This window comes from Xenia sp. Carnegie-2017, unplaced genomic scaffold (genome assembly GCF_021976095.1).
Source record: "Xenia sp. Carnegie-2017 unplaced genomic scaffold, XeniaSp_v1 HiC_scaffold_22, whole genome shotgun sequence".
Taxonomy (NCBI): domain Eukaryota; kingdom Metazoa; phylum Cnidaria; class Anthozoa; order Malacalcyonacea; family Xeniidae; genus Xenia; species Xenia sp. Carnegie-2017.
Genome location: NW_025813485.1, coordinates 7,978,723 through 7,997,164, shown reverse-complemented (window position 1 = coordinate 7,997,164; position 18,442 = coordinate 7,978,723). Strand labels below are relative to the sequence as shown.

Here is an 18,442-nt window from a genome sequence, read left to right as displayed (position 1 = left end):
ATGCAGAATATTCTTATTGTGTATTTATTATGGCACATTCAAGGAGGAACAGGACATTTTCAAATAAACGTTTATTGTATAGGAAGTGTTTGACCTAATAGTTTTTAAACGTGCCAATACCAAGTTTTCTATAATAAAACCAACCACAGATTATTGTTAATAAATTTATGCAAAATCCTAAAAAAGGTTGAATTTTTATGACCATGATTAAACTGTCAAGCAAAGTTAGGTTTTTGAGTGTTAAAATTCCCCTCGGGATTGATTGTAGTCACATACTGAAGAAAAACATCTTCGGTTTGCCTCTTATGACTATAATGCATTTTTGATCAAGAAAATACGAGTGATCTCTTTCATAAATCGTATTTATTCAGTTGAAAAACTTGTATCGATGACCATGCGATTATTGAAGTAATTAAGTTTATCTTCTTCACTATATCGACATTTCTTCGATTAAAATACGCGAAACGGTTTGCCAGCCGGTGTAACCGTTACCGCCATTAACTCCAGAACAGGCTGCTATAGATAAACCAACTTTCACTGGTCCTGCTGGTATGCTATTGCAAATGCCATCAATTACACCAGGAATGTGACGATTTACAGAACCATTTGCATATATCGCTGTGTCAATTGTTGCTGGATCTTTGCATTCTTTACCTATGCGTCAATGAATAGTGTATCACCATTTTTGTTTTGAAAATACCATGCACCAGTTGTGAAGACATATGCTGCATAATGCAGCAGTTTTAACACTGTGTCAGTCAAAATTTTTAATTACAGATGAATTGTATTGAATATCGAAGCAGATGCTAGTCAAGCATGCATGTACGATCACACGGAAAGTAGCATAAACTTTCTACAAAAACCTGCCAACATAACATTGTGTATTGAAAGCCCAAGCATAATTTTTTTTATCAATTGTATCGTTTCCTTTAATATGAATATTCTTTTGTATTTTTTTAAAAACACGTGTACTACTTGAATAAGTCCAAACTGCCTTCATGACATTATCTAGAATTCTTGCTCTAATTCTCTTGTACATCCTTCTCAGGCTTCTCTTACCGTTGATTGTTATAAACCAGCGACGACAACATCCAGAAGAACAACCAATCACTCTCATAACACCGTTGAATGTCACTCGTAGTGAAGTATCTGTTTTTTCTTTGTTGAAATCACAAGAGAGTTTCTACGAAGAACAAGTTGAATCAATGTTAGAAAGGTCTTAATTTCTGTTTTATTCTTCATTAGTCTTTTACGAAAGGAAACTTTTCACACGCTTTCTTCTCACAAATATTTTGTACTGCAGTTTTAATTTTTACTTACAGTGAGTACACCGACGTCTGTATCGTCGTTTATGCTTTTAAATACGCATTGTTTTACCAATCTCTTTGAGCTTGTGTAGTATTGCGTTTTTGGACAAGAACTTCCTCCATCGTTGCAGTTGCAGCTACAGCTTGCACTCTTCAAATGAAAAAATACTTAACCTCTTGTTGGGGATTGCCTCCAAAGTTTCTCCCAACACTTCACTGAATTCAAACACACTGGAATTGTAGAGTTTTGATGATACACATTCACAGATAATTCAAAATGTTACCAATATTTTATTTCACCTTTGAATTTACATATCACACCCTTTTTTTACTCGCTGTTGGCTAGTTCAAGTGTTTGTAACAAGTGTTTGTCATAAAGACTTTTATCTAAATATAACTCTTAAGCACAGCCTTGAGGCTATAAGTTCTGCCATACCTACAAAGTTGTTTGCTCTTTGGGTCTTGGGAATGTCAAGCTTTTGTCATAGTTATTGGAAAACTTATATGTACCGTTTGTTTATGAAAATGGATATCTTTGCATGGAATATGACTCAATAAATTCCACTCTACTAGCAACTTGTAAACGTACGTATTGCATACACATAGAGGAACTAAGCAAGCCTATTACCTTAAAAGAATGATAAACGGAAGTATTTTTTGTCACACCTTGTTTGTTCTATGCCAATTTTTGTGGAGCGTATTAACGTATGTAATGTTAAATCAACATGAAGCTAAATACTTTTTGATTTATGGTTTGTTACGTGCTAGGTTTCTTAGTTAATATATACTACGCCGACATAGTTCTCGTGTTTTACAACCTTGAACCATGAAGACTTTTAAAAATTTGATTGTACCTCGGTTGTACAGTGACTCGCAACATATATAACCTTTACTGATTCAAAACGCACTAACAATTATCGTTCTTTTAATCCTGGCTGCGAAAATTTCAAGAATTGCATTGAGTATACTCATTGTAAAGATGAACAGTGAACAACTATACTATATAGGAAAACGGAAAATGAGTACAAATTTCTGACAACAAAATCGTCGAATAACTTATTCGTACCTCAACAAGACTTTCGTATCCAGTAAAAAGGATCACGAGCACAGCAAATGGATGTGATATCTTCATGTTACGTATCGCAGATATGAAAGATATGCTAACTTTAAAACACCAAGCTGATCAATCGTGAATGGTGAAGAAACTCATGCTTGCCAGTGTATTTATGCAGTACCACTCCAATTAAAGGTCAAAAAATATGACGCGTTTCCCTTATACAGAAACGGAAGTTCTATATCATCGAGCGACATAAGCATAAGGACAAACAAAGACAAAAGAAAATACAAAAGAAGGCAATGAAGCGACTGTCAGAAGCATTAGCATCAGCATAAGCATAAACATAAGCATAAGGTAAAACAAAATTAAATTGAAAAGAAAATCCTTTTTCTTTTATTTCCACCAATCTCTGGAGAACATGGTTTGCTTTGCTTTCTTGCTTGTGCTTATGTCGCTAGTGAAAACTTGGCTTTATTCTCTCATATATTAAAATACTGGTTAGATTAAAACGCGGATCATTGAAATAGCGTGAAAGCCATATTTTAAACCATATCCGCGTTTCACCCGTCGGATAAAACGTGGACTAGCCTTAAAACATACGTTTTGTATGATATTAGCTCATCTGTCTGTCAAATTCGTTCTTCTACCCGCAATTGTCATCTATCCGTAATTTTTCATCCACAGTTGTCATCCGTCCGTCCGTATCTGCATTTTAGACAAACCGAACAAAATAAAACATGCGTCAGTAGCGTAATGAAAATTCATGATTTTGGGTAAAGTACAATTTATGCACTGATGTCTTAAATAAACTACGTGGTAATAAATGCTGCAAAGTTGATTCAGCGCTTAGTATAGAATAAGAAATATGCAAGCTTCTTTGCTGTGCCTCTTGGTACTGTATTTAGTAGACTACTGACTGTGATTTGCTATTTCTTTATTCCTATTAGCTGAAAAAGGCAAATTAGTAGGTCTAATAAGTGTTGTTCGAACTATCTTGTGCAATGCCAATCTACTTGAAACAGTATTTCCTGCTAGTAATCGTCAACGTCATATCTCCTACTATATCTATAGGGTCTTTGCAAGTCAAAAGCTTACCAGCACATACGTAACGTTCGCTTGAGCTGTCCCATTGCGAAATGAGAGTTATTTATAGCTTGGTAGTGTATCTTTCGGATATTTTGCTTGTATTTTGTGTCGTCATCAAGTTCCTTCTGCCAAAAATGATATAAAATACATAAAAGATGAGATCAGACAGAACAGAGTTTGAAACCGTTCACGTGAGCTTGTAAGGCAGTACAATATATCAGTGGCGTGCGGTCATGCAAGCGCCGCTTGCCTAAGCATTTTACCGAACAAAAATTTTTTGGATCAATCTCTGAGCAAAATCAGTTTAAATTTTTTTGTTCTAAACAATGTCAATGTAATCTTTTGTCTAAATTGTCTTTACAGTTGAAATGCTTGCTATTTATACGCGATTTACTGTCGTGGTTTTCGGTTTCACTTTGCTACACTGGTAAGATGAGTCAAGTGGATTAAATACACTTTAAAATTTCTTATTTATTAACCAAGGCAAGCGCGCTTGCCTTCGGAGCTCAATTTGAACATTTGCGCATGTGTTAAATTAATTGAACAAATTTTTTTGATCGAGCGAACAGACTCGCAAGCTCGCAGCGAGAGCATTTTGCGATGAGTGGAAAAGAGCCTTAATTCGAGGAATATCGAGAAAAGGCAAGCGGCGCTTCTAAGGGCGCCGCTTGATAGCGATTGGTCAACAGTCTTGTACGCTCGCAATTTTAAACACATAACAGCGCGCGAATAATATTCGTATATTCAACACATTGGACATCCGAATTATTCACGCCGTTAATGTTATCGTTTATTAAAAGATGACTGAGAGCGAAAGGTAATGTTCTGATTTCTAATTCAAAGTAGTAGGTGCTTTACTGGTTATTTTATTATTTTCTGCGCACAATGTGCGTAAACAAGCAGGGCCGCAGTCTGCAGAGATATCGAAATGCACGCAAACGTGTGTTGTGGTAAAGTATGACTAGCATTATGACCAAAACACTATGCTCTTGTCAGTCTTGTGTCGTTGAATTCGTAAATTAATGACTAAAAATAAAAGGTACAAGATACTAAATAATAAACACGACTCTCCGATATTCTGAAACGTACGAGTCAGTGCCAGACACATTTTGAAGAACGGGGGAACACGTTTGTAACACACCGTGCCAATTTTGTGCGCGAAACTGGCTGTTCTTAATTGTTATAATCACGACTGCTACAATACATTTCGCGCCTAATGTCTTGCAATTTATGTATGTAGAAGATATTATCTGTAGCATGTAATACAAGATTATGATATTGACAAGAGCTTCCTTTTGCGTAGTAGTTTTGATATTTGTATCCGGTAGATTTTAGCGTTATATATGTCTTTCGTATGAGCTCCGAACGTGAGTTCAATGTACTAGAACGCTATTAAATTTTGTGATTATTTTATTCACTAGCAAAGAAGTTATTTACAACAGTCGTGAGTGTTCTATGTGTTAGAATTTATTTACAGGCTTTTTATATATTTGGTTAAAGAAGGTGCAGTTATTACACAGCGGATAATGTACTTGAAATTTGAGTAGTTTTACGTAATTATAAAGTTAAGTGCGTAAGTTTAAGTAGCGCGTTTGAGTAAGTGTAGGATTGGCTATTTCCTCTATTGCTAATACATGAATCTAGATGAGTAATATACGCACGTTATGTACGTCACTACAAGATATCATGTAACTGATGTAAGGTATAAATAAGATTGATGTTCCTATAAAATATATAGCATAGGAATTTTCATCCTTTAATGTTCTACTTCTACATTCGGTATTTTCACGACACCTGTACAACATGACTGAATGCATTGTGGAATCACTGTTATCCCGCTCATTTGGATTATTTCGTTCTGTTACTTCTTCACTACAATAGAAATGCACGCGTAGCCATTTACTTAAAACGACTTTATATCACAATACCACATGTAATACTTTTAAACCGTAATTGTGATATATACTCTATAAAAGTTTTTGAATTTTTTAGATTTTTTCAATACTGTTTCAGTCATGACAGATACATTTTTTTCGACAAAGTACTCCCAGAAATCGCGGGAAATGCGCTTCAGTAGCCTTCAAAATCCAAAAATTTTCTGGGGGAGCATGCCCCCAGACCCCCTAGAAGGTTCGCGGCAAGCCGCGAACCTCACCCCCCAGCGCTTGCCTATCAAATTCGGTCACCGCACGCCACTGCAATATATGCAACGTCTCAAAAGGATGTCACTTACGCTTTTCTTCAGTATTGCATAGATCCTTGCGACAAGTAGGAGTCTATGACGTAGGTTAGCTGGCAATGGTTGATGCTTGAAATAACGCTTGCCATTACTCTACAACTATTTTTTCGATAGTGAATTTCTTTTATTTGATTATATGTTTTTTTGATATGTAGACAAACAAAATATGGCCTAAAATCAAATTTTTTCACAACGCCAAAAGCATATTTTTGCTATTGACAAGGTGAGAACAAAAAAACGTTGTATATACGGACAGTCATTGTTTTTAAGAGTACTTCCTAGTGTTTTTACATAAAAATATAGACTTCCTGTCAGCTTATCAGTGACTTCGTTTTAACTCTTTTGTGGAATTAAAGCTAAATTGTTTAAAACTTTAGCTTTACAGGATACTTCCTACCCTCGACCATCTATAGATAGACATGGGCGTACCGGCCAACACTTTTAGGAGGGGTGCTCGGAACAATTCTAAGAAAATTTTATTATACAAAAGTGTTTCTAAATTTACTTATAGATTTGTGCCTCCTAAACAAAAAGTCGTTTAATCATAATACAAATTTACACAATTTAATGCTTATTGCCAGTTCTATTCTTAATGAGATAATTTGTAATGCAAAACGTTGCATTAGAATTGGCATGCAGGTGCTACATGAACGCAAGAAATTAAAGTGTGAACTTCATGGTATTGTACGTAGATATGAGTAATTTAATTCGAGCTAAGATTTAGAAAACCCAATCAATCGTGTATAAACGAAGGGAATAACTCATACAGCATGACTCATGTACATTATAAGGAGGTTTTTTACAGCATGACGTGTTTCCGATCAACAAGAGTATATTCTGAAGGTCAAACATAACGATAAACTAGCTGTTTAAATATTTTATATTTGTGTTTATATTGTGTGAGTACTTTGTCAATGTATAATGGCTTATTGGTCACCAATTGGAAAAAAGAGTTTACGTAAATGAAGGGCAAAGTACAATTTCTTAAATATCCGCTATAAAGATTTGTCTTTGTAGTTTTCTGTCATCATACTGTCAAGTTAGTTGACTAATATTTAATTCAATTGAAAGGTGAAAGCCAGAAAGAAGTAATTATGGATGAAAATTACTGTCAGGAAAATTTTAAAGCCTCTCTACTGTGTTCCCTAAAAAATGTCAAATATGGTTCAGATCAAAAATATTTCTTTTACATATTAGACGCTTTCATCTGACATCATTATTTAAATAATTATAAAAACAAAAGGTCCATGGAATTTTCCCTGTAATGAAATTTCTTTCTTTTTGTTTGTTAAAATTAATTTTGTCAATTTAAATGGTTAATTTGTCTAATATTTTGGCCTCAAAAAGACTGAATATTTTCTGAGTTGTGAGTAGAAATTCCCGACGTTACCATTTTGGCTCAAAATTGGGAGTGTTGCACCCCAGCACCTCCACCTCGTATATACCTATGTGTTCAAAGGTTCTTTATACTATTTCAAATCATAGCTACAAGCGCATTGAAAAGCAGCATTTCTACCTAACATTGCCATGTCGTTTCTTAAAAATTTCTTTTCATTGTGGACAGGGGGTTGGTTATCGTTCAGCTGTTACTGCGTGTATTTATTCCCAGGTTGCTCAAAACAAATGTGCGACTCGTTGGTAATGGCTGTGGGCTCATACATAAATTTACGTGGCCAAATGTCATCCGTACTTTATGCTCAAATGTGTGGGATATATGCCTTATATTTAATGGTAAACTTTGGAATTGCTTTTGTTTTCTTTCATATTTATTATGGCCCAAGCTCAAAGAATGAAGCTATATCTGCTGCAGGGTAAAAAACATAGAATAGAGAATACATAGAAGGGCAACTCGCGGGTGAAACGCGTAGCATTTTTTTTGTGCGCATACGTTAAGTCCGCCATTACTCTGGCCAGTAACTTGGCGCTGGCGTACTATAAAATTATATTGGAAAAGTGCGATTTCGGAATATTAGTCGCCTCGTACGTAAAAGATTTTGGAAGATCATAAAAGGTTGTGACAAAAAATGATAGAAACAAGGTGAGAGATCATTATTTCATTGCTAACAAGTACGTAAAGGCTTTTTATTGGTAAAAATGAACCGTTTAAATGTAGCTCATTGAGTTGTAAGGTTGTGTGTACGAAAGTATGAAGTAGAATCTCTCGCGTTTTCGTCCATTCTAAATTATAATTTTTGAATTGTTTGAGGTGTAGTTATAATTAAGAAAATGTCGGAGAAACTTACTTGTACGAACGCTGCAATATTTCATATTGCCACATAGTACTGCCAACTTAATATGTAAAGTAATATTAACCAAGCAATTCAATAATCATTCATGATGCTTGTTTATGAATGATAACTAATAATAGTCTAATAGACCTTTAGTTTTTAGCAACATTCAATTCAAAGCAAGGGAGAGTTTGTTTTATCTCTTAAGTATGAGTGAATAGTTCAATATGTCAGGCATTTTTAATATCAAATATTATTTTTAGAGGTACACAATTTTTTACCTATATTGATTATTATAACTTTGCTTCAAAGCAATTTGTGCTCTGTAAAAGTTATCACCAAAGTTATAACTGTTTTTTGTTTTTTTTCTAGTTGCTAGCCAAGTGCTTGCTTGATTCTAAAGTGAGGATTGTGTTGCAAGTGACTTGTACTGTGTATTATTTTCCGAAGCCCAACAGTGCTTGTATTTTTAACAATGATGTTATTTAATTTTTAAATGAAATATATAGACTGGTTTTATGTATTCTATATTCTGTACACTCTACTGTATAACATACACACATTTTAAATTTAAACAGTTTTGTGATTGTTAAAGCGTTTTATACACAGTATTGATCATCAAGGGCAAAGACCTGTTTTGGAGCTGTTATCAGTGTAAAATGAATTAATTAAAGTAAAATTTTTATTTTTTTTTATATTTTTACAACTCAGACATGCCATGATAGAATAAGTTTCTAAATGTCAATCAACCATGAAAATCTTTTCTAATCACTAATGCCCCAAAAAATTGGGAATAAGGCAAGTTGTGGATGTTTCACCTTTTCATCTGGAAACTATGCCATTGACCTAGACTTCGTGCTGGCTGAGTATTCTAAAAATGCTGCAAAAAAATAAAGTGAACCAAAAGAAAGCGGTCCTAGTCACTCCATCTCCACAACCGCATGCCTTAGCAATTGGTCCTTACTGACTACCAGAAGCTAAACAGTTGGAGCTAATATCATGATAGACAATATGCGTCAGATTTTCTTCTCGTGAACTGTTGCAAACTCCGCATTAGTCTCCGACAGCAAGAGTAAGCATTTCACAAATTTTTTATACTTTCTCTAGACTGTCCAGCAATAAAAATCTCAAGCGCAATAGATAAAAGAGAATTTCACGATTGCAAATTTTTTGCGCAAAGTATTAAAATGAAAACCGAACAAAGAAAAATGTTAAACCATACGCGCTTTTGTTGATTTGGGGTGTAGTACCTTAAGTAGATCGATTACAACGGGACTTGGTACTTCAAAATTTAAATGCAGACTTTCTGTATGGGATAAAAGCAATTGTAGTAATAAGTTAAAGAAAAAACAGTGAGGATTATCATCACTAGTATTTATTGCACTTTTGATTGTGAAAATGCGAGTGATCTCTTTCTATAAAAACGTATGGTAATTCAGATAAAAGACTTGTAGGAAATATGCAATTGTTGAATTAAGTTTTTCTTCTTCACTATATCGACATTTCTTCGATTAAAATCCGCGAAACGGTTTGCCAGCCTGTGTAAGCTAAACCACCCTTAACTCCAGAGCAGGCTGCTATGGAGAGACCGACTCTCACGAGTCCTGCAGGTATGTTGTTGCAAATGCCATCAGTTGTACCAGGAATGTGACGATTTACAGAACCATTTGCATATATCAATGCGTCAATTGTTGCTGGATCTTTGCATTCCTTACCTATACGTCAATAAATATAGTGTATCACCATTTTTGTTTTGGAAGTACCTTACCATGCACCAGTTGTGAAGACATATGCTACATAATGCAGCAGTTTTAACACTGTGTCAGTCAAAATTTTTGATTACAGATGCATTGCATTGAATATCGAAGCAGATGCTAGTCAAGCATGCATGTACGATCACACGGAAAGTAGCAACTTTCTTTTAATATGAATGTTCTTTTGTATTTTTAAAAACACGTGTTCTACTTGAATAAGTCCAAACTGCCTGCATGACATTATCTAGAATTCTTGGTCTTATTCTATTGTACATCCTTCTCAGGCCTCTCTTACCGTTGATTGTTATAAACCAGCGACGACAACATCCAGAAGAACAACCAATCACTCTCATATCACCGCTAAATGTCACTCGTAGTGAAGTATTTGTTTTTTCTTTGTTGAAATCACAAGAGAGTTTCTACGAAGAACAAGTAAAATCATTGTTAGAAAGGTTTAATTTCTGTTTTATTCTTCATTAGTCTCTTACGAAAGTAAACTTTTCACACGCTTTCTTCTCAAAAATGTTTTGCACTGCAATTTTAATTTTTACTTACAATAAGTACCCCGACGTCTATATCGTCGTTTATGCTTTTAAATACGCATTGTTTTACCAATCTCTTTGCGCTTGTGTAGTATTGCGTTTTTGGACAAGAGCTTCCTCCGTCGTTGCAGTTACAGCTACAGCTTGCACTCTTAAAATGAAGAAGTAATAAACCTCTAGTTGTCACTCTCTGTCATTTAAACATATGCAGTTAAACCAGGAAGCTTGAAAGAAAAATGCTATAGACTGTTTTGCATGTTCAATATTTGATCGAAAAATTGTTTGCATTGCGTGCTCGAAATAACTAACAAAGTATAATAATTTAAGTTAAAATGAATCATTTAAATAAAAATTAATAATCTAAAAGGCTGCACTTTTACTTTGTTCTTTGGGTCTTGGAATTGTCAAGTTTTTTTCATCATTTTAGAAAAACTTATATATATTCTTATGATTGGCTATACTATCTATGGATGCACAATGTCAAAAAACTTTGTCTATCTTATATTAATGACAAAAAGAAATATTTTTTTTCACGCCTTGTTAGCTCTACGGCAATATTTTTTATGCAGAGTAAATGTATAATGATAAATTTACGAGAAGTTCACATATTTGCAAACATAAACCAAAATACTCTTTTGTTTCTTGTCATTTAAGAGCTCAGTTTGTAGTTCATATAAATTCTGGGATGAGATGGTGTTTGTGCCATGTAGACTTCAAAACTCTTATCATTGTATCTAGGCTGGACTGTAACTTGCAAAGTATAGCTCTTGTTGATTTATAACGCCCCACAATTATCGTTCTCCTTAATCCTGTTTCCAAAACCACCACGATTGCGAGTATAGAAAATTTGTAACCCTTGTAACTTGGTTGGAGACGCATTTGGTTGTGCAATGATCGAAAAGTTCTCACACAAAGACCTAAACGAGAATGTTCCGTTGTTAGCTTGAGGAATTCTTGTAGCTGAAGCACTTTATGGATGATTTTTTCGAGAATCTCGATATTACAGAAACGGCAATGACTCCAACAATCGCTGGTGTGTCCGCAATGAATGGAGTATGTGTTACATCCATTGAGCTCTATAAGACCTGGAGGGGCAAAGGGGCCTGGGCCTCGTGGTCAAAAACATGGCGGTAATGGCGGATTTTGGTGGTCAAAACTTCCACTTTAAACATTTTTTTCAATATTCACTCCCTCCTGATTTCCAATACTGTTTGTATGAACGAAAACAAGTGAGAAAAAAAAACAATTACGATACCGACAGCATATCATGTGAAAATAATGCTTCAGCATTGCGTGAAAAACACAGTACAGACACGCATCAAAATAAAGAAGATCGACGGTAGAGAAACGCATATTTTGGATGTAACATTTAAGTTATTTTATGACATTTTAGCCTTTTAAAAGTGAAAATCAAACGGCATTCTTTACTAGACCTGTCAATCTCGTCAAACTTATACATTATTTCATGCTTTTGTGTGTTTGACTGTTTGTAAACAGTTTGGTGCACCTATTTTTCTTGCTTCAAATGGATAAATCTGTGTAAAAATGCTCCTAAGGAAGCGAGAAAATGTTTGCTTCAGTCCTACGACATAAGTCAACTAAAAATTTACCATGGATAAGTATCATAAGTGTATTGTCATTACCTGATAAATCTACTGAAAACTCATAAAGAAAGTATGTTGAACTAGAAGAGCTACAAAAAAGAAAAAATTCAAAACACCATGACACTGTTGCTTGGTAATTTGTATTTTGTAAACAGCTTAGCAGAATCTTGGATCTATTACTGAACAGAACTACATTGATTTTCCATTGAAATCGCAAACTTGGAAACTAAAGTGTATTGGTTTCTCTGACAAAAACACTGTCTATTGCTGCATGAAGGCAAAATAGTTATTTGACAGTGTAGGTGAAGAAATTTATCAAGTTCTATAGATATTATTGTGCATTACTTACAGTTTTTTGGAATTGTGTAATATATGTCAAGAACAAGATATAATTTTTCAAAAATGCTAACCCCTTCGAGCACTACTACTCTTCTGTTTTGCTTAAACAACTTACAGCTACCAATACTAATTATTTATATGTACAAACTAACATTTGGGAATTAAATGATAAACAACTTGTTAAATCTTTGTATTTTACATCAAGCCTTTGAATTAGTTCCTTTTATCTCTTGGTAAAAAAATATTAAGGAAAGACTTACAAATCAAGTTTCTCGAAAATAGTATTTTGTACAAAGAAACTAAATAATTGGAAAGGTCGCATGTTGAAGACAGACTTTGCTTCTTTGACTAGGTTGCTTGACCATGAGCAAATTTAAATTTGTTTACAATTTGTTTAAAGAATTCTTTTTATTGATTTCTACTCATTCTTCATAAGACACAAAGAATTTCTTTGCCATCTATTTTTGCTTCCTCTACATTCAACTTCATTGTAACCAATGCATCCGATGTGAATTTGTGGATCACCTGGAATCATACCAAGTATGGATTTAATGAGATGAGACAATGATATGTTTAATTTTTCATGCATATTAATGATATAATCATAAGCTACTGTTGAACAAAAATTTCAAGGTAGAAACAAATCTTAGCACATTGTTCAACACACTACTTTCATCTTGGTTTTGAAGTATTAACCTGTTTACTATAACAATAAATACTTCATTTACAGAAACGCTAAGTAGTACTTTAAAATTGTTTGCATAAATCCAACTTTCCAATCTCATTATAATTGTCTACACAATACAGTCAGTCAAATTGAGCAGGCAAACAGTTTAATAGTTATTTTTATTATACAACATATACCATAGTTCTCATTAATTTTGCATGGCACTGCATTCAATTTCAACACAACTCTGTTGTAAACTTTCCCTTCATCTTTTCAAAAAAAAACATGAACAAATTATACCCCATTTTTGGGAGGTAAACTCAATTCAAATCAGGAGAGTTTAGCTTGATGCCTTGATCATGATACAAGATGGATGCAAAACTCGATAAAAATTGACAGCTTCGCCACGTCTGGCGAGCGATTAAGTGAAGAACAAACAAGACTGGACCAAAATAACTTTAAATTAAAACTTAGTAGTAGAAACACTCTTCAAGTATCGTGTTAAAAACACAATAGTAAAACTAATACTGTGCTACTTACCGGAGTCCAGAAATGTTCCCTTTTCTGTCGCTATTTCAGCATCCGCAAACCACAGAAGTTGGCGGTTTAATAAATAAAATTTTAAAAAGTGTTTATGTTAGGAAAATAAATAGTGTTGATATTTTCTATACTCGCAATCGTGGTGGTCAAATCAGGGTGGGCGACAAAAATTTTATTTCATGAGCCCGCGTCTCTCCGCTGACTTTGACCACCAAAATCCGCCATGTTTTTGACCACGCGGCCGCGCGCTAATAATTTATACTAATTTTGTTGACGTTTCCCCTCCAGTTATTATAGAACTCAATGGTTACATCATTTGAAAAAGTTAAAATCATGGATTTAAAACTTTAAAGAGCACAAAGATGAAATATCTACGTTAAATATCCAATGGTTTGTGGATTGATGATGCTGGCAAGCTTGTTGAAATGGAGGACATTGGGAAGACCTTCGAATCGTCGGTATACTTGACTGTGACGACCATCCCTGGCATTGCTGTAAAGGCTTTGATCGTTTATCCTACGATATATCTTACATATGCATGCGTTCGAAAAACCCTTTTCGATATCTTTTCAATATACAGGCAGCTGTTTACACAGCTTTTGGAACAAGTTCCAGGTAATGTAGACAGTGGCTTTTAACAGTGGATTGAGTGCATTGCATGTAGCATAATTTCTTTTAAGTTGTTTATCAATATTTAGTCAAATACAGAGATTGCTCTTGAAGTAGGTATATATAAAAGAGATATGCTACGCAGTGGCAGATACAAGGAGGTGGACTGTGTGGCTGGTCACCCTCCCTTTTCTTGGTCAAAATTCTTTAAAAAGCATTAAATGTTGTTTGTGATTTATTATCAAAAGTACTAAATTCGATTTTCTAGTAAAAAAATTCAGATAAGATATTTAATACACAACAGTTGTGAGAGCATCTGCTAGTACAAGTTTACGTACGCTAAAAACATGGCGTAATTAAAGTGTGAACAAGACGATTTCCATTAGGTGTTATATGTGTGAATATAAACAAATCGAACTCGAGATGAAATTTAGACAGTGCAGTAACCAGACAGCAAGTGGTGGTCCTGCTACGTAATTTTCATCATTATTCAATCTTTTTGTTTTTATAGTGATTAAACACAGAACAATGAACAAAGCAGGAGTTATTAACTATGGGTTAGCTACACTTATGTAGACGGAACACATCGCATTTAAACATAAATTTTTTTTAATGCTCAAATATGTAACATAATTGATTTTTAAATTGTTTAAGAGAGGTAAGTGATGTCCCAGATGCTCCAGATGGGAATCATCCAGTATCCCCCTTTTACCACCCCCCTAGCAGAAATTCTGCATCCGCCCTTAGCTACTGCTCCTCCTAATTTGACGCATATATATATGTAAGCTTTAAGACATTGAGATGAGACATTTCCAGTTTCTATTGCAACCTATCAATTGTAAGAGTGAGGTCAGGAAAGGAGGGAAGCCGTGAAAAAATTCTACAACTTGCATATAGCAGCAGGGTGCAATTTGCTAGCATTAATTAGGTCTATTTAATATTATTATACCATGATTGTAGACTGAAAAGTGCGATTACTTGAACTTTTTAGCAGCACACCCCTTAACTTAACAAAATTCTTTCATATGTTTTCAGTTTAGCGCTGCAACTCTGCCTGTAACTTTGAAGTGTGTGAAAGAAATCAACAAAATTGACACGAGAGTTGCTCATTTTGTTTTACTAATTGGAGCAACAGTGAATATTTACTTTTATATAAACTTTTATTACTTATGTAATTATTTATGCCGAAACATGTCTATTCTTAAAAAACTCGTCGTCTATATTAAATGCACTTCCCATAATTGAAGATAAGAAATATTGTTTGTATTGTTCGATAACAAAGTATTTTGATTTAACCAAGGTTTGTTGTACAATGCTTCCTTTAAATCACAAACAATGGTTATTTGTACCATACCTCTTTTAAATGAAATAGCATTATTGACTAAATACAATGAATACTTAAGATCAGAGCACTTTATTTATAATAGTTGGGACACGTATTGTTCTCTGCATCTTGCATTATGATGAAGGTGATCGGTTAAATATGGTCACATGTGCACCTAGCCGCCATTTTTGTTCCAAAATGGAAAATTATAACCATTTTTGACATAGGAGATAAATTATAAAAATTTTTTTAAAATGATTTATGTTGCGTTATAATAGTGCCAATCAAAGCGATGAAGAATAGAAACATACGCGCTCCCTTGTGGTAAAAACAGTATTAAAGGCGCATAAATTACATCCACTTCGATAAATAAAGGTTGTTCTATTATTATAACATCTATAAACAACTGAACTCTGAAGGTTTGTGATCGCTGTCTATTCATGAATAAGAAAGCACAACAGAAAATTTGTCTTTCCACCATTTAATGAGCTATATTTTCTGACTTTTGGAACAAAATGGCGAACGCCAAGCAATTTTACTTCCGGTGTCTCAATTCTAATACAGGGCTCTGTTTTAGACGAATTGCTAACATAACAAAGTTACACTAAAACCTACGAGTCAAAGCCGCCGAGTAGGTGAGTATACTTCCAAAAAATCGCAGTCAAATTGTATTGTAAAATTTGATTTTTAAGTCAAAAGAATCGACGAAGTAAACGCATTTTACCTTTTCTTTAATATAATTATTAAAGTGGCAAAGATTGTCCAATTAAACTCCAAAAAAAGCATTTTTAAATTCAACAATCCAATTTTCGCTACATTGTTGATGAGTAAAATTCTCCCACTTTACTACCCAAGAACATGGCGGTGCTCACTTCTGGAAATTGTCGGCGTGACCGAAAACTTTAGAGGAGTGTCGCTTCCGGTTAGTTATATATGCTGTGACTTCGGAAAGCATCATTTTCTGTACCATTTACTGTTGATCGGCTTGGTAATTTAAAGTTAACATAACCGTTCATATATCTGCGATACGTAACATGAAGATATCACTTCCATTTGCTATGCTCGTGATCCTTTTCACTGGATACGAAAGTCTTGTTGAGGTACGAATACGTTTTTTTACGATTTTGTTGTTAGAAAGTTTTACTTATTTTTCGTTTTCCTATATAGTATAGTTCCTCACTGTTCATCTTTACAATGAGTATACTTAGTGCAATTCTTTAAATTTTTGGAACTAGGATTAAACAAGAACGAAAGTTGTTAGTGCGTTATAAATCAACAAGGTTTATACTTTGTGATTCACTGTCCAACCGAGGTACAACCATGGCTTAAACAAAGACACGAACACTATGTCCGCGCAGTATTTGAAAATTAAGAATATAAGCGCGTAAACGACCATAAATTAAAAAACAATTTAGGTTCTCGTTGATTTAACAATCAAACATGGTGTGACAAAAAATACTTTCGTTTATCGTTATCATTATATTTCTCTCTATAGTTCATTTAGTTCCTCTATGTAGAGAGTATCGTACATATACGAACAGGAAATAGAGCCTATGAAACTTATTGATGCAGATTTTTTCTTATTCCACTTACGGATAGGATAACTAATCATAATCATGCAAAGGTTATATATAAGTTTTCCTACAACTATGACAAAAGTTTGATACTCCCAAGACCTAAAGAGCAAACTATTTGTGTATCATTTTGAAATTAAAGCTAAATTTTTAAGTCAATTCAATATACTTTGTCAGTTAGATGACGAGCATGTAGTGCAGATTTTCCAAATAGATGCATTGTATACACTACCCTCAAGGTAGTTTTATTTAGATAAAAGTCTTTACGACGAACACTTGTAACAAACACTTGAACTAGCCAATAAGGAGTGAAGAAAGGTGTGGGGTATGTAAAATAGAGGGGAACGAAATACTTGTAACTTTGGTAATTGTCTGAGAATGTAACGGGAGGAATATAATCATGCAAGACTCTACAATTCAAATGTGTTTAAATTCAGTGAATTGTTGGCAGAAACTTGGGAGGCGATCCCAAACAAGAGGTTGAATATTTTTTCATTTGAAGAGTGCAAGCTGTAGCTGTAACTGCAACGATGGAGGAAGCTCATGTCCAAAAACGCAATACTACGCAAACGCAAAGAGATTGGTAAAACAATGCGTATTTAAAAGCATAAACGACTATAGAGACGTCGGTGTACTCACTGTAAGTAAAAATTAAAACTGCAGTGCAAAATATTTGTGAGAAGAAAGCGTGTGAAAAGTTTACTTTCTTAAAAGACTAATGAAGAATAAAACAGAAATTAAGACCTTTCTCACAATGATTTTACTTGTTCTTCGTAGAAACTCTCTTGTGATTTCAACAAAGAAAAAACAGATACTTCACTACGAGTGACATTCAACGGTGTTATGAGAGTGATTGGTTGTTCTTCTGGATGTTGTCGTCGCTGGTTTATAACAATCAACGGTAAGAGAATGATGTAATAGAAAATGACCAAGAACTCCGGATGTTGTCATGCGTGCAGATTGAACTTCTCCAAGTTGAGCGCGTGTTTTCAAAATATACAAAAGGATATTGTGATAAAAAGATGTTATGTAGCCAGATTTTTGTAGGAAATTTAAGTTACTTTTCTTGGTTCCTACATGCATGCCTGAGTAGCATCTGCTTCGATATTTAGTACAATACATCTATCATCAAAAATTATCACACATTATTAAGATTGATGCATTATACAGCATATGTCTTAACAACTGATGCATGGTATTTTCGAAACAAAAATCGTGATACAATATTGATTGACGTATAGGTAAGGAATGCAAAGATCCAGCTACAATTGACTCATTGGTATATGCAAATGGTTCGGTAAATCGTCACACCCCTGGCATAATTGATGGCATTTGCAATAACATACCTGCAGGACCAGTCAAAGTCGGTCTCTCCATAGCAGCCTGTTCTGGAGTTAAGGGTGGCGACGCTTCCACAGGTTGGAATTCCGTTTCGCGTATTATAATTGAAGAAATGTCAATTTAGTGAAGAAAATAAACTTTAGTAACTCAATATTCGCATGGTCTATACAAATTTTTTTTTGAGCTGAATAAATACATTTTCTGTTTTCATAAAAGAGATGACTCGTATTT

The 18,442-nt window shown here is 34.2% G+C and overlaps 2 protein-coding genes and 4 long non-coding RNA genes across 6 annotated transcripts; 3 read left to right on the top strand and 3 right to left on the bottom strand.

Annotated features, from left to right (window-relative positions):
- Positions 1-344: 344 nt before the first annotated feature.
- On the bottom strand, positions 345-2,490 carry LOC124447153 (collagen triple helix repeat-containing protein 1-like). The gene is made up of 4 exons (XM_046998044.1): positions 2,374-2,490; positions 1,321-1,458; positions 1,060-1,183; positions 345-654 (listed from the first exon to the last, which is right to left on the bottom strand). The coding sequence occupies exons 1-4, from the start codon at positions 2,437-2,439 to the stop codon at positions 431-433; spliced, it is 552 nt and encodes a 183-aa protein (XP_046854000.1). The 5' UTR covers positions 2,440-2,490; the 3' UTR covers positions 345-430.
- Positions 2,491-2,673: 183 nt separating this feature from the next.
- Positions 2,674-3,662, bottom strand: LOC124447159. Its single transcript, XR_006948642.1, has 2 exons — positions 3,460-3,662; positions 2,674-3,069 (listed from the first exon to the last, which is right to left on the bottom strand). It is a non-coding gene; the product is annotated as an uncharacterized LOC124447159 (long non-coding RNA).
- A 3,205-nt stretch (positions 3,663-6,867) lies between these two features.
- LOC124447158 lies at positions 6,868-8,627 on the top strand. Its single transcript, XR_006948641.1, has 2 exons — positions 6,868-7,727; positions 8,290-8,627. It is a non-coding gene; the product is annotated as an uncharacterized LOC124447158 (long non-coding RNA).
- A 1,233-nt stretch (positions 8,628-9,860) lies between these two features.
- On the bottom strand, positions 9,861-16,173 carry LOC124447156. Its single transcript, XR_006948639.1, has 3 exons — positions 16,021-16,173; positions 10,227-11,130; positions 9,861-10,090 (listed from the first exon to the last, which is right to left on the bottom strand). It is a non-coding gene; the product is annotated as an uncharacterized LOC124447156 (long non-coding RNA).
- On the top strand, positions 13,667-15,374 carry LOC124447157. Its single transcript, XR_006948640.1, has 2 exons — positions 13,667-13,978; positions 15,008-15,374. It is a non-coding gene; the product is annotated as an uncharacterized LOC124447157 (long non-coding RNA).
- A 68-nt stretch (positions 16,174-16,241) lies between the features above and the next one.
- Positions 16,242-18,426, top strand: LOC124446179 (collagen triple helix repeat-containing protein 1-like). The gene is made up of 4 exons (XM_046997005.1): positions 16,242-16,396; positions 17,373-17,510; positions 17,648-17,771; positions 18,112-18,426. The coding sequence occupies exons 1-4, from the start codon at positions 16,331-16,333 to the stop codon at positions 18,333-18,335; spliced, it is 552 nt and encodes a 183-aa protein (XP_046852961.1). The 5' UTR covers positions 16,242-16,330; the 3' UTR covers positions 18,336-18,426.
- The last annotated feature ends 16 nt before the right edge of the window (positions 18,427-18,442 follow it).

Bases quoted from the DNA above. Each gene is read 5' to 3' on its own strand.
- LOC124446179 (XM_046997005.1), top strand. From the start codon at position 16,331: ATGAAGATATCACTTCCATTTGCTATGCTCGTGATCCTTTTCACTGGA. The intron at 16,397-17,372 runs GTACGAATACGT...TTTCATTTGAAG, and splicing joins GATACGAAAGTCTTGTTGAG to AGTGCAAGCTGTAGCTGTAA. The intron at 17,772-18,111 runs GTAAGAGAATGA...ATTGACGTATAG, and splicing joins CTGGTTTATAACAATCAACG to GTAAGGAATGCAAAGATCCA.
- LOC124447153 (XM_046998044.1), bottom strand. From the start codon at position 2,439: ATGAAGATATCACATCCATTTGCTGTGCTCGTGATCCTTTTTACTGGA. The intron at 1,184-1,320 runs GTAAGTAAAAAT...TGTTCTTCGTAG, and splicing joins CAGACGTCGGTGTACTCACT to AAACTCTCTTGTGATTTCAA. The intron at 655-1,059 runs GTAAGAGAAGCC...ATTGACGCATAG, and splicing joins CTGGTTTATAACAATCAACG to GTAAAGAATGCAAAGATCCA.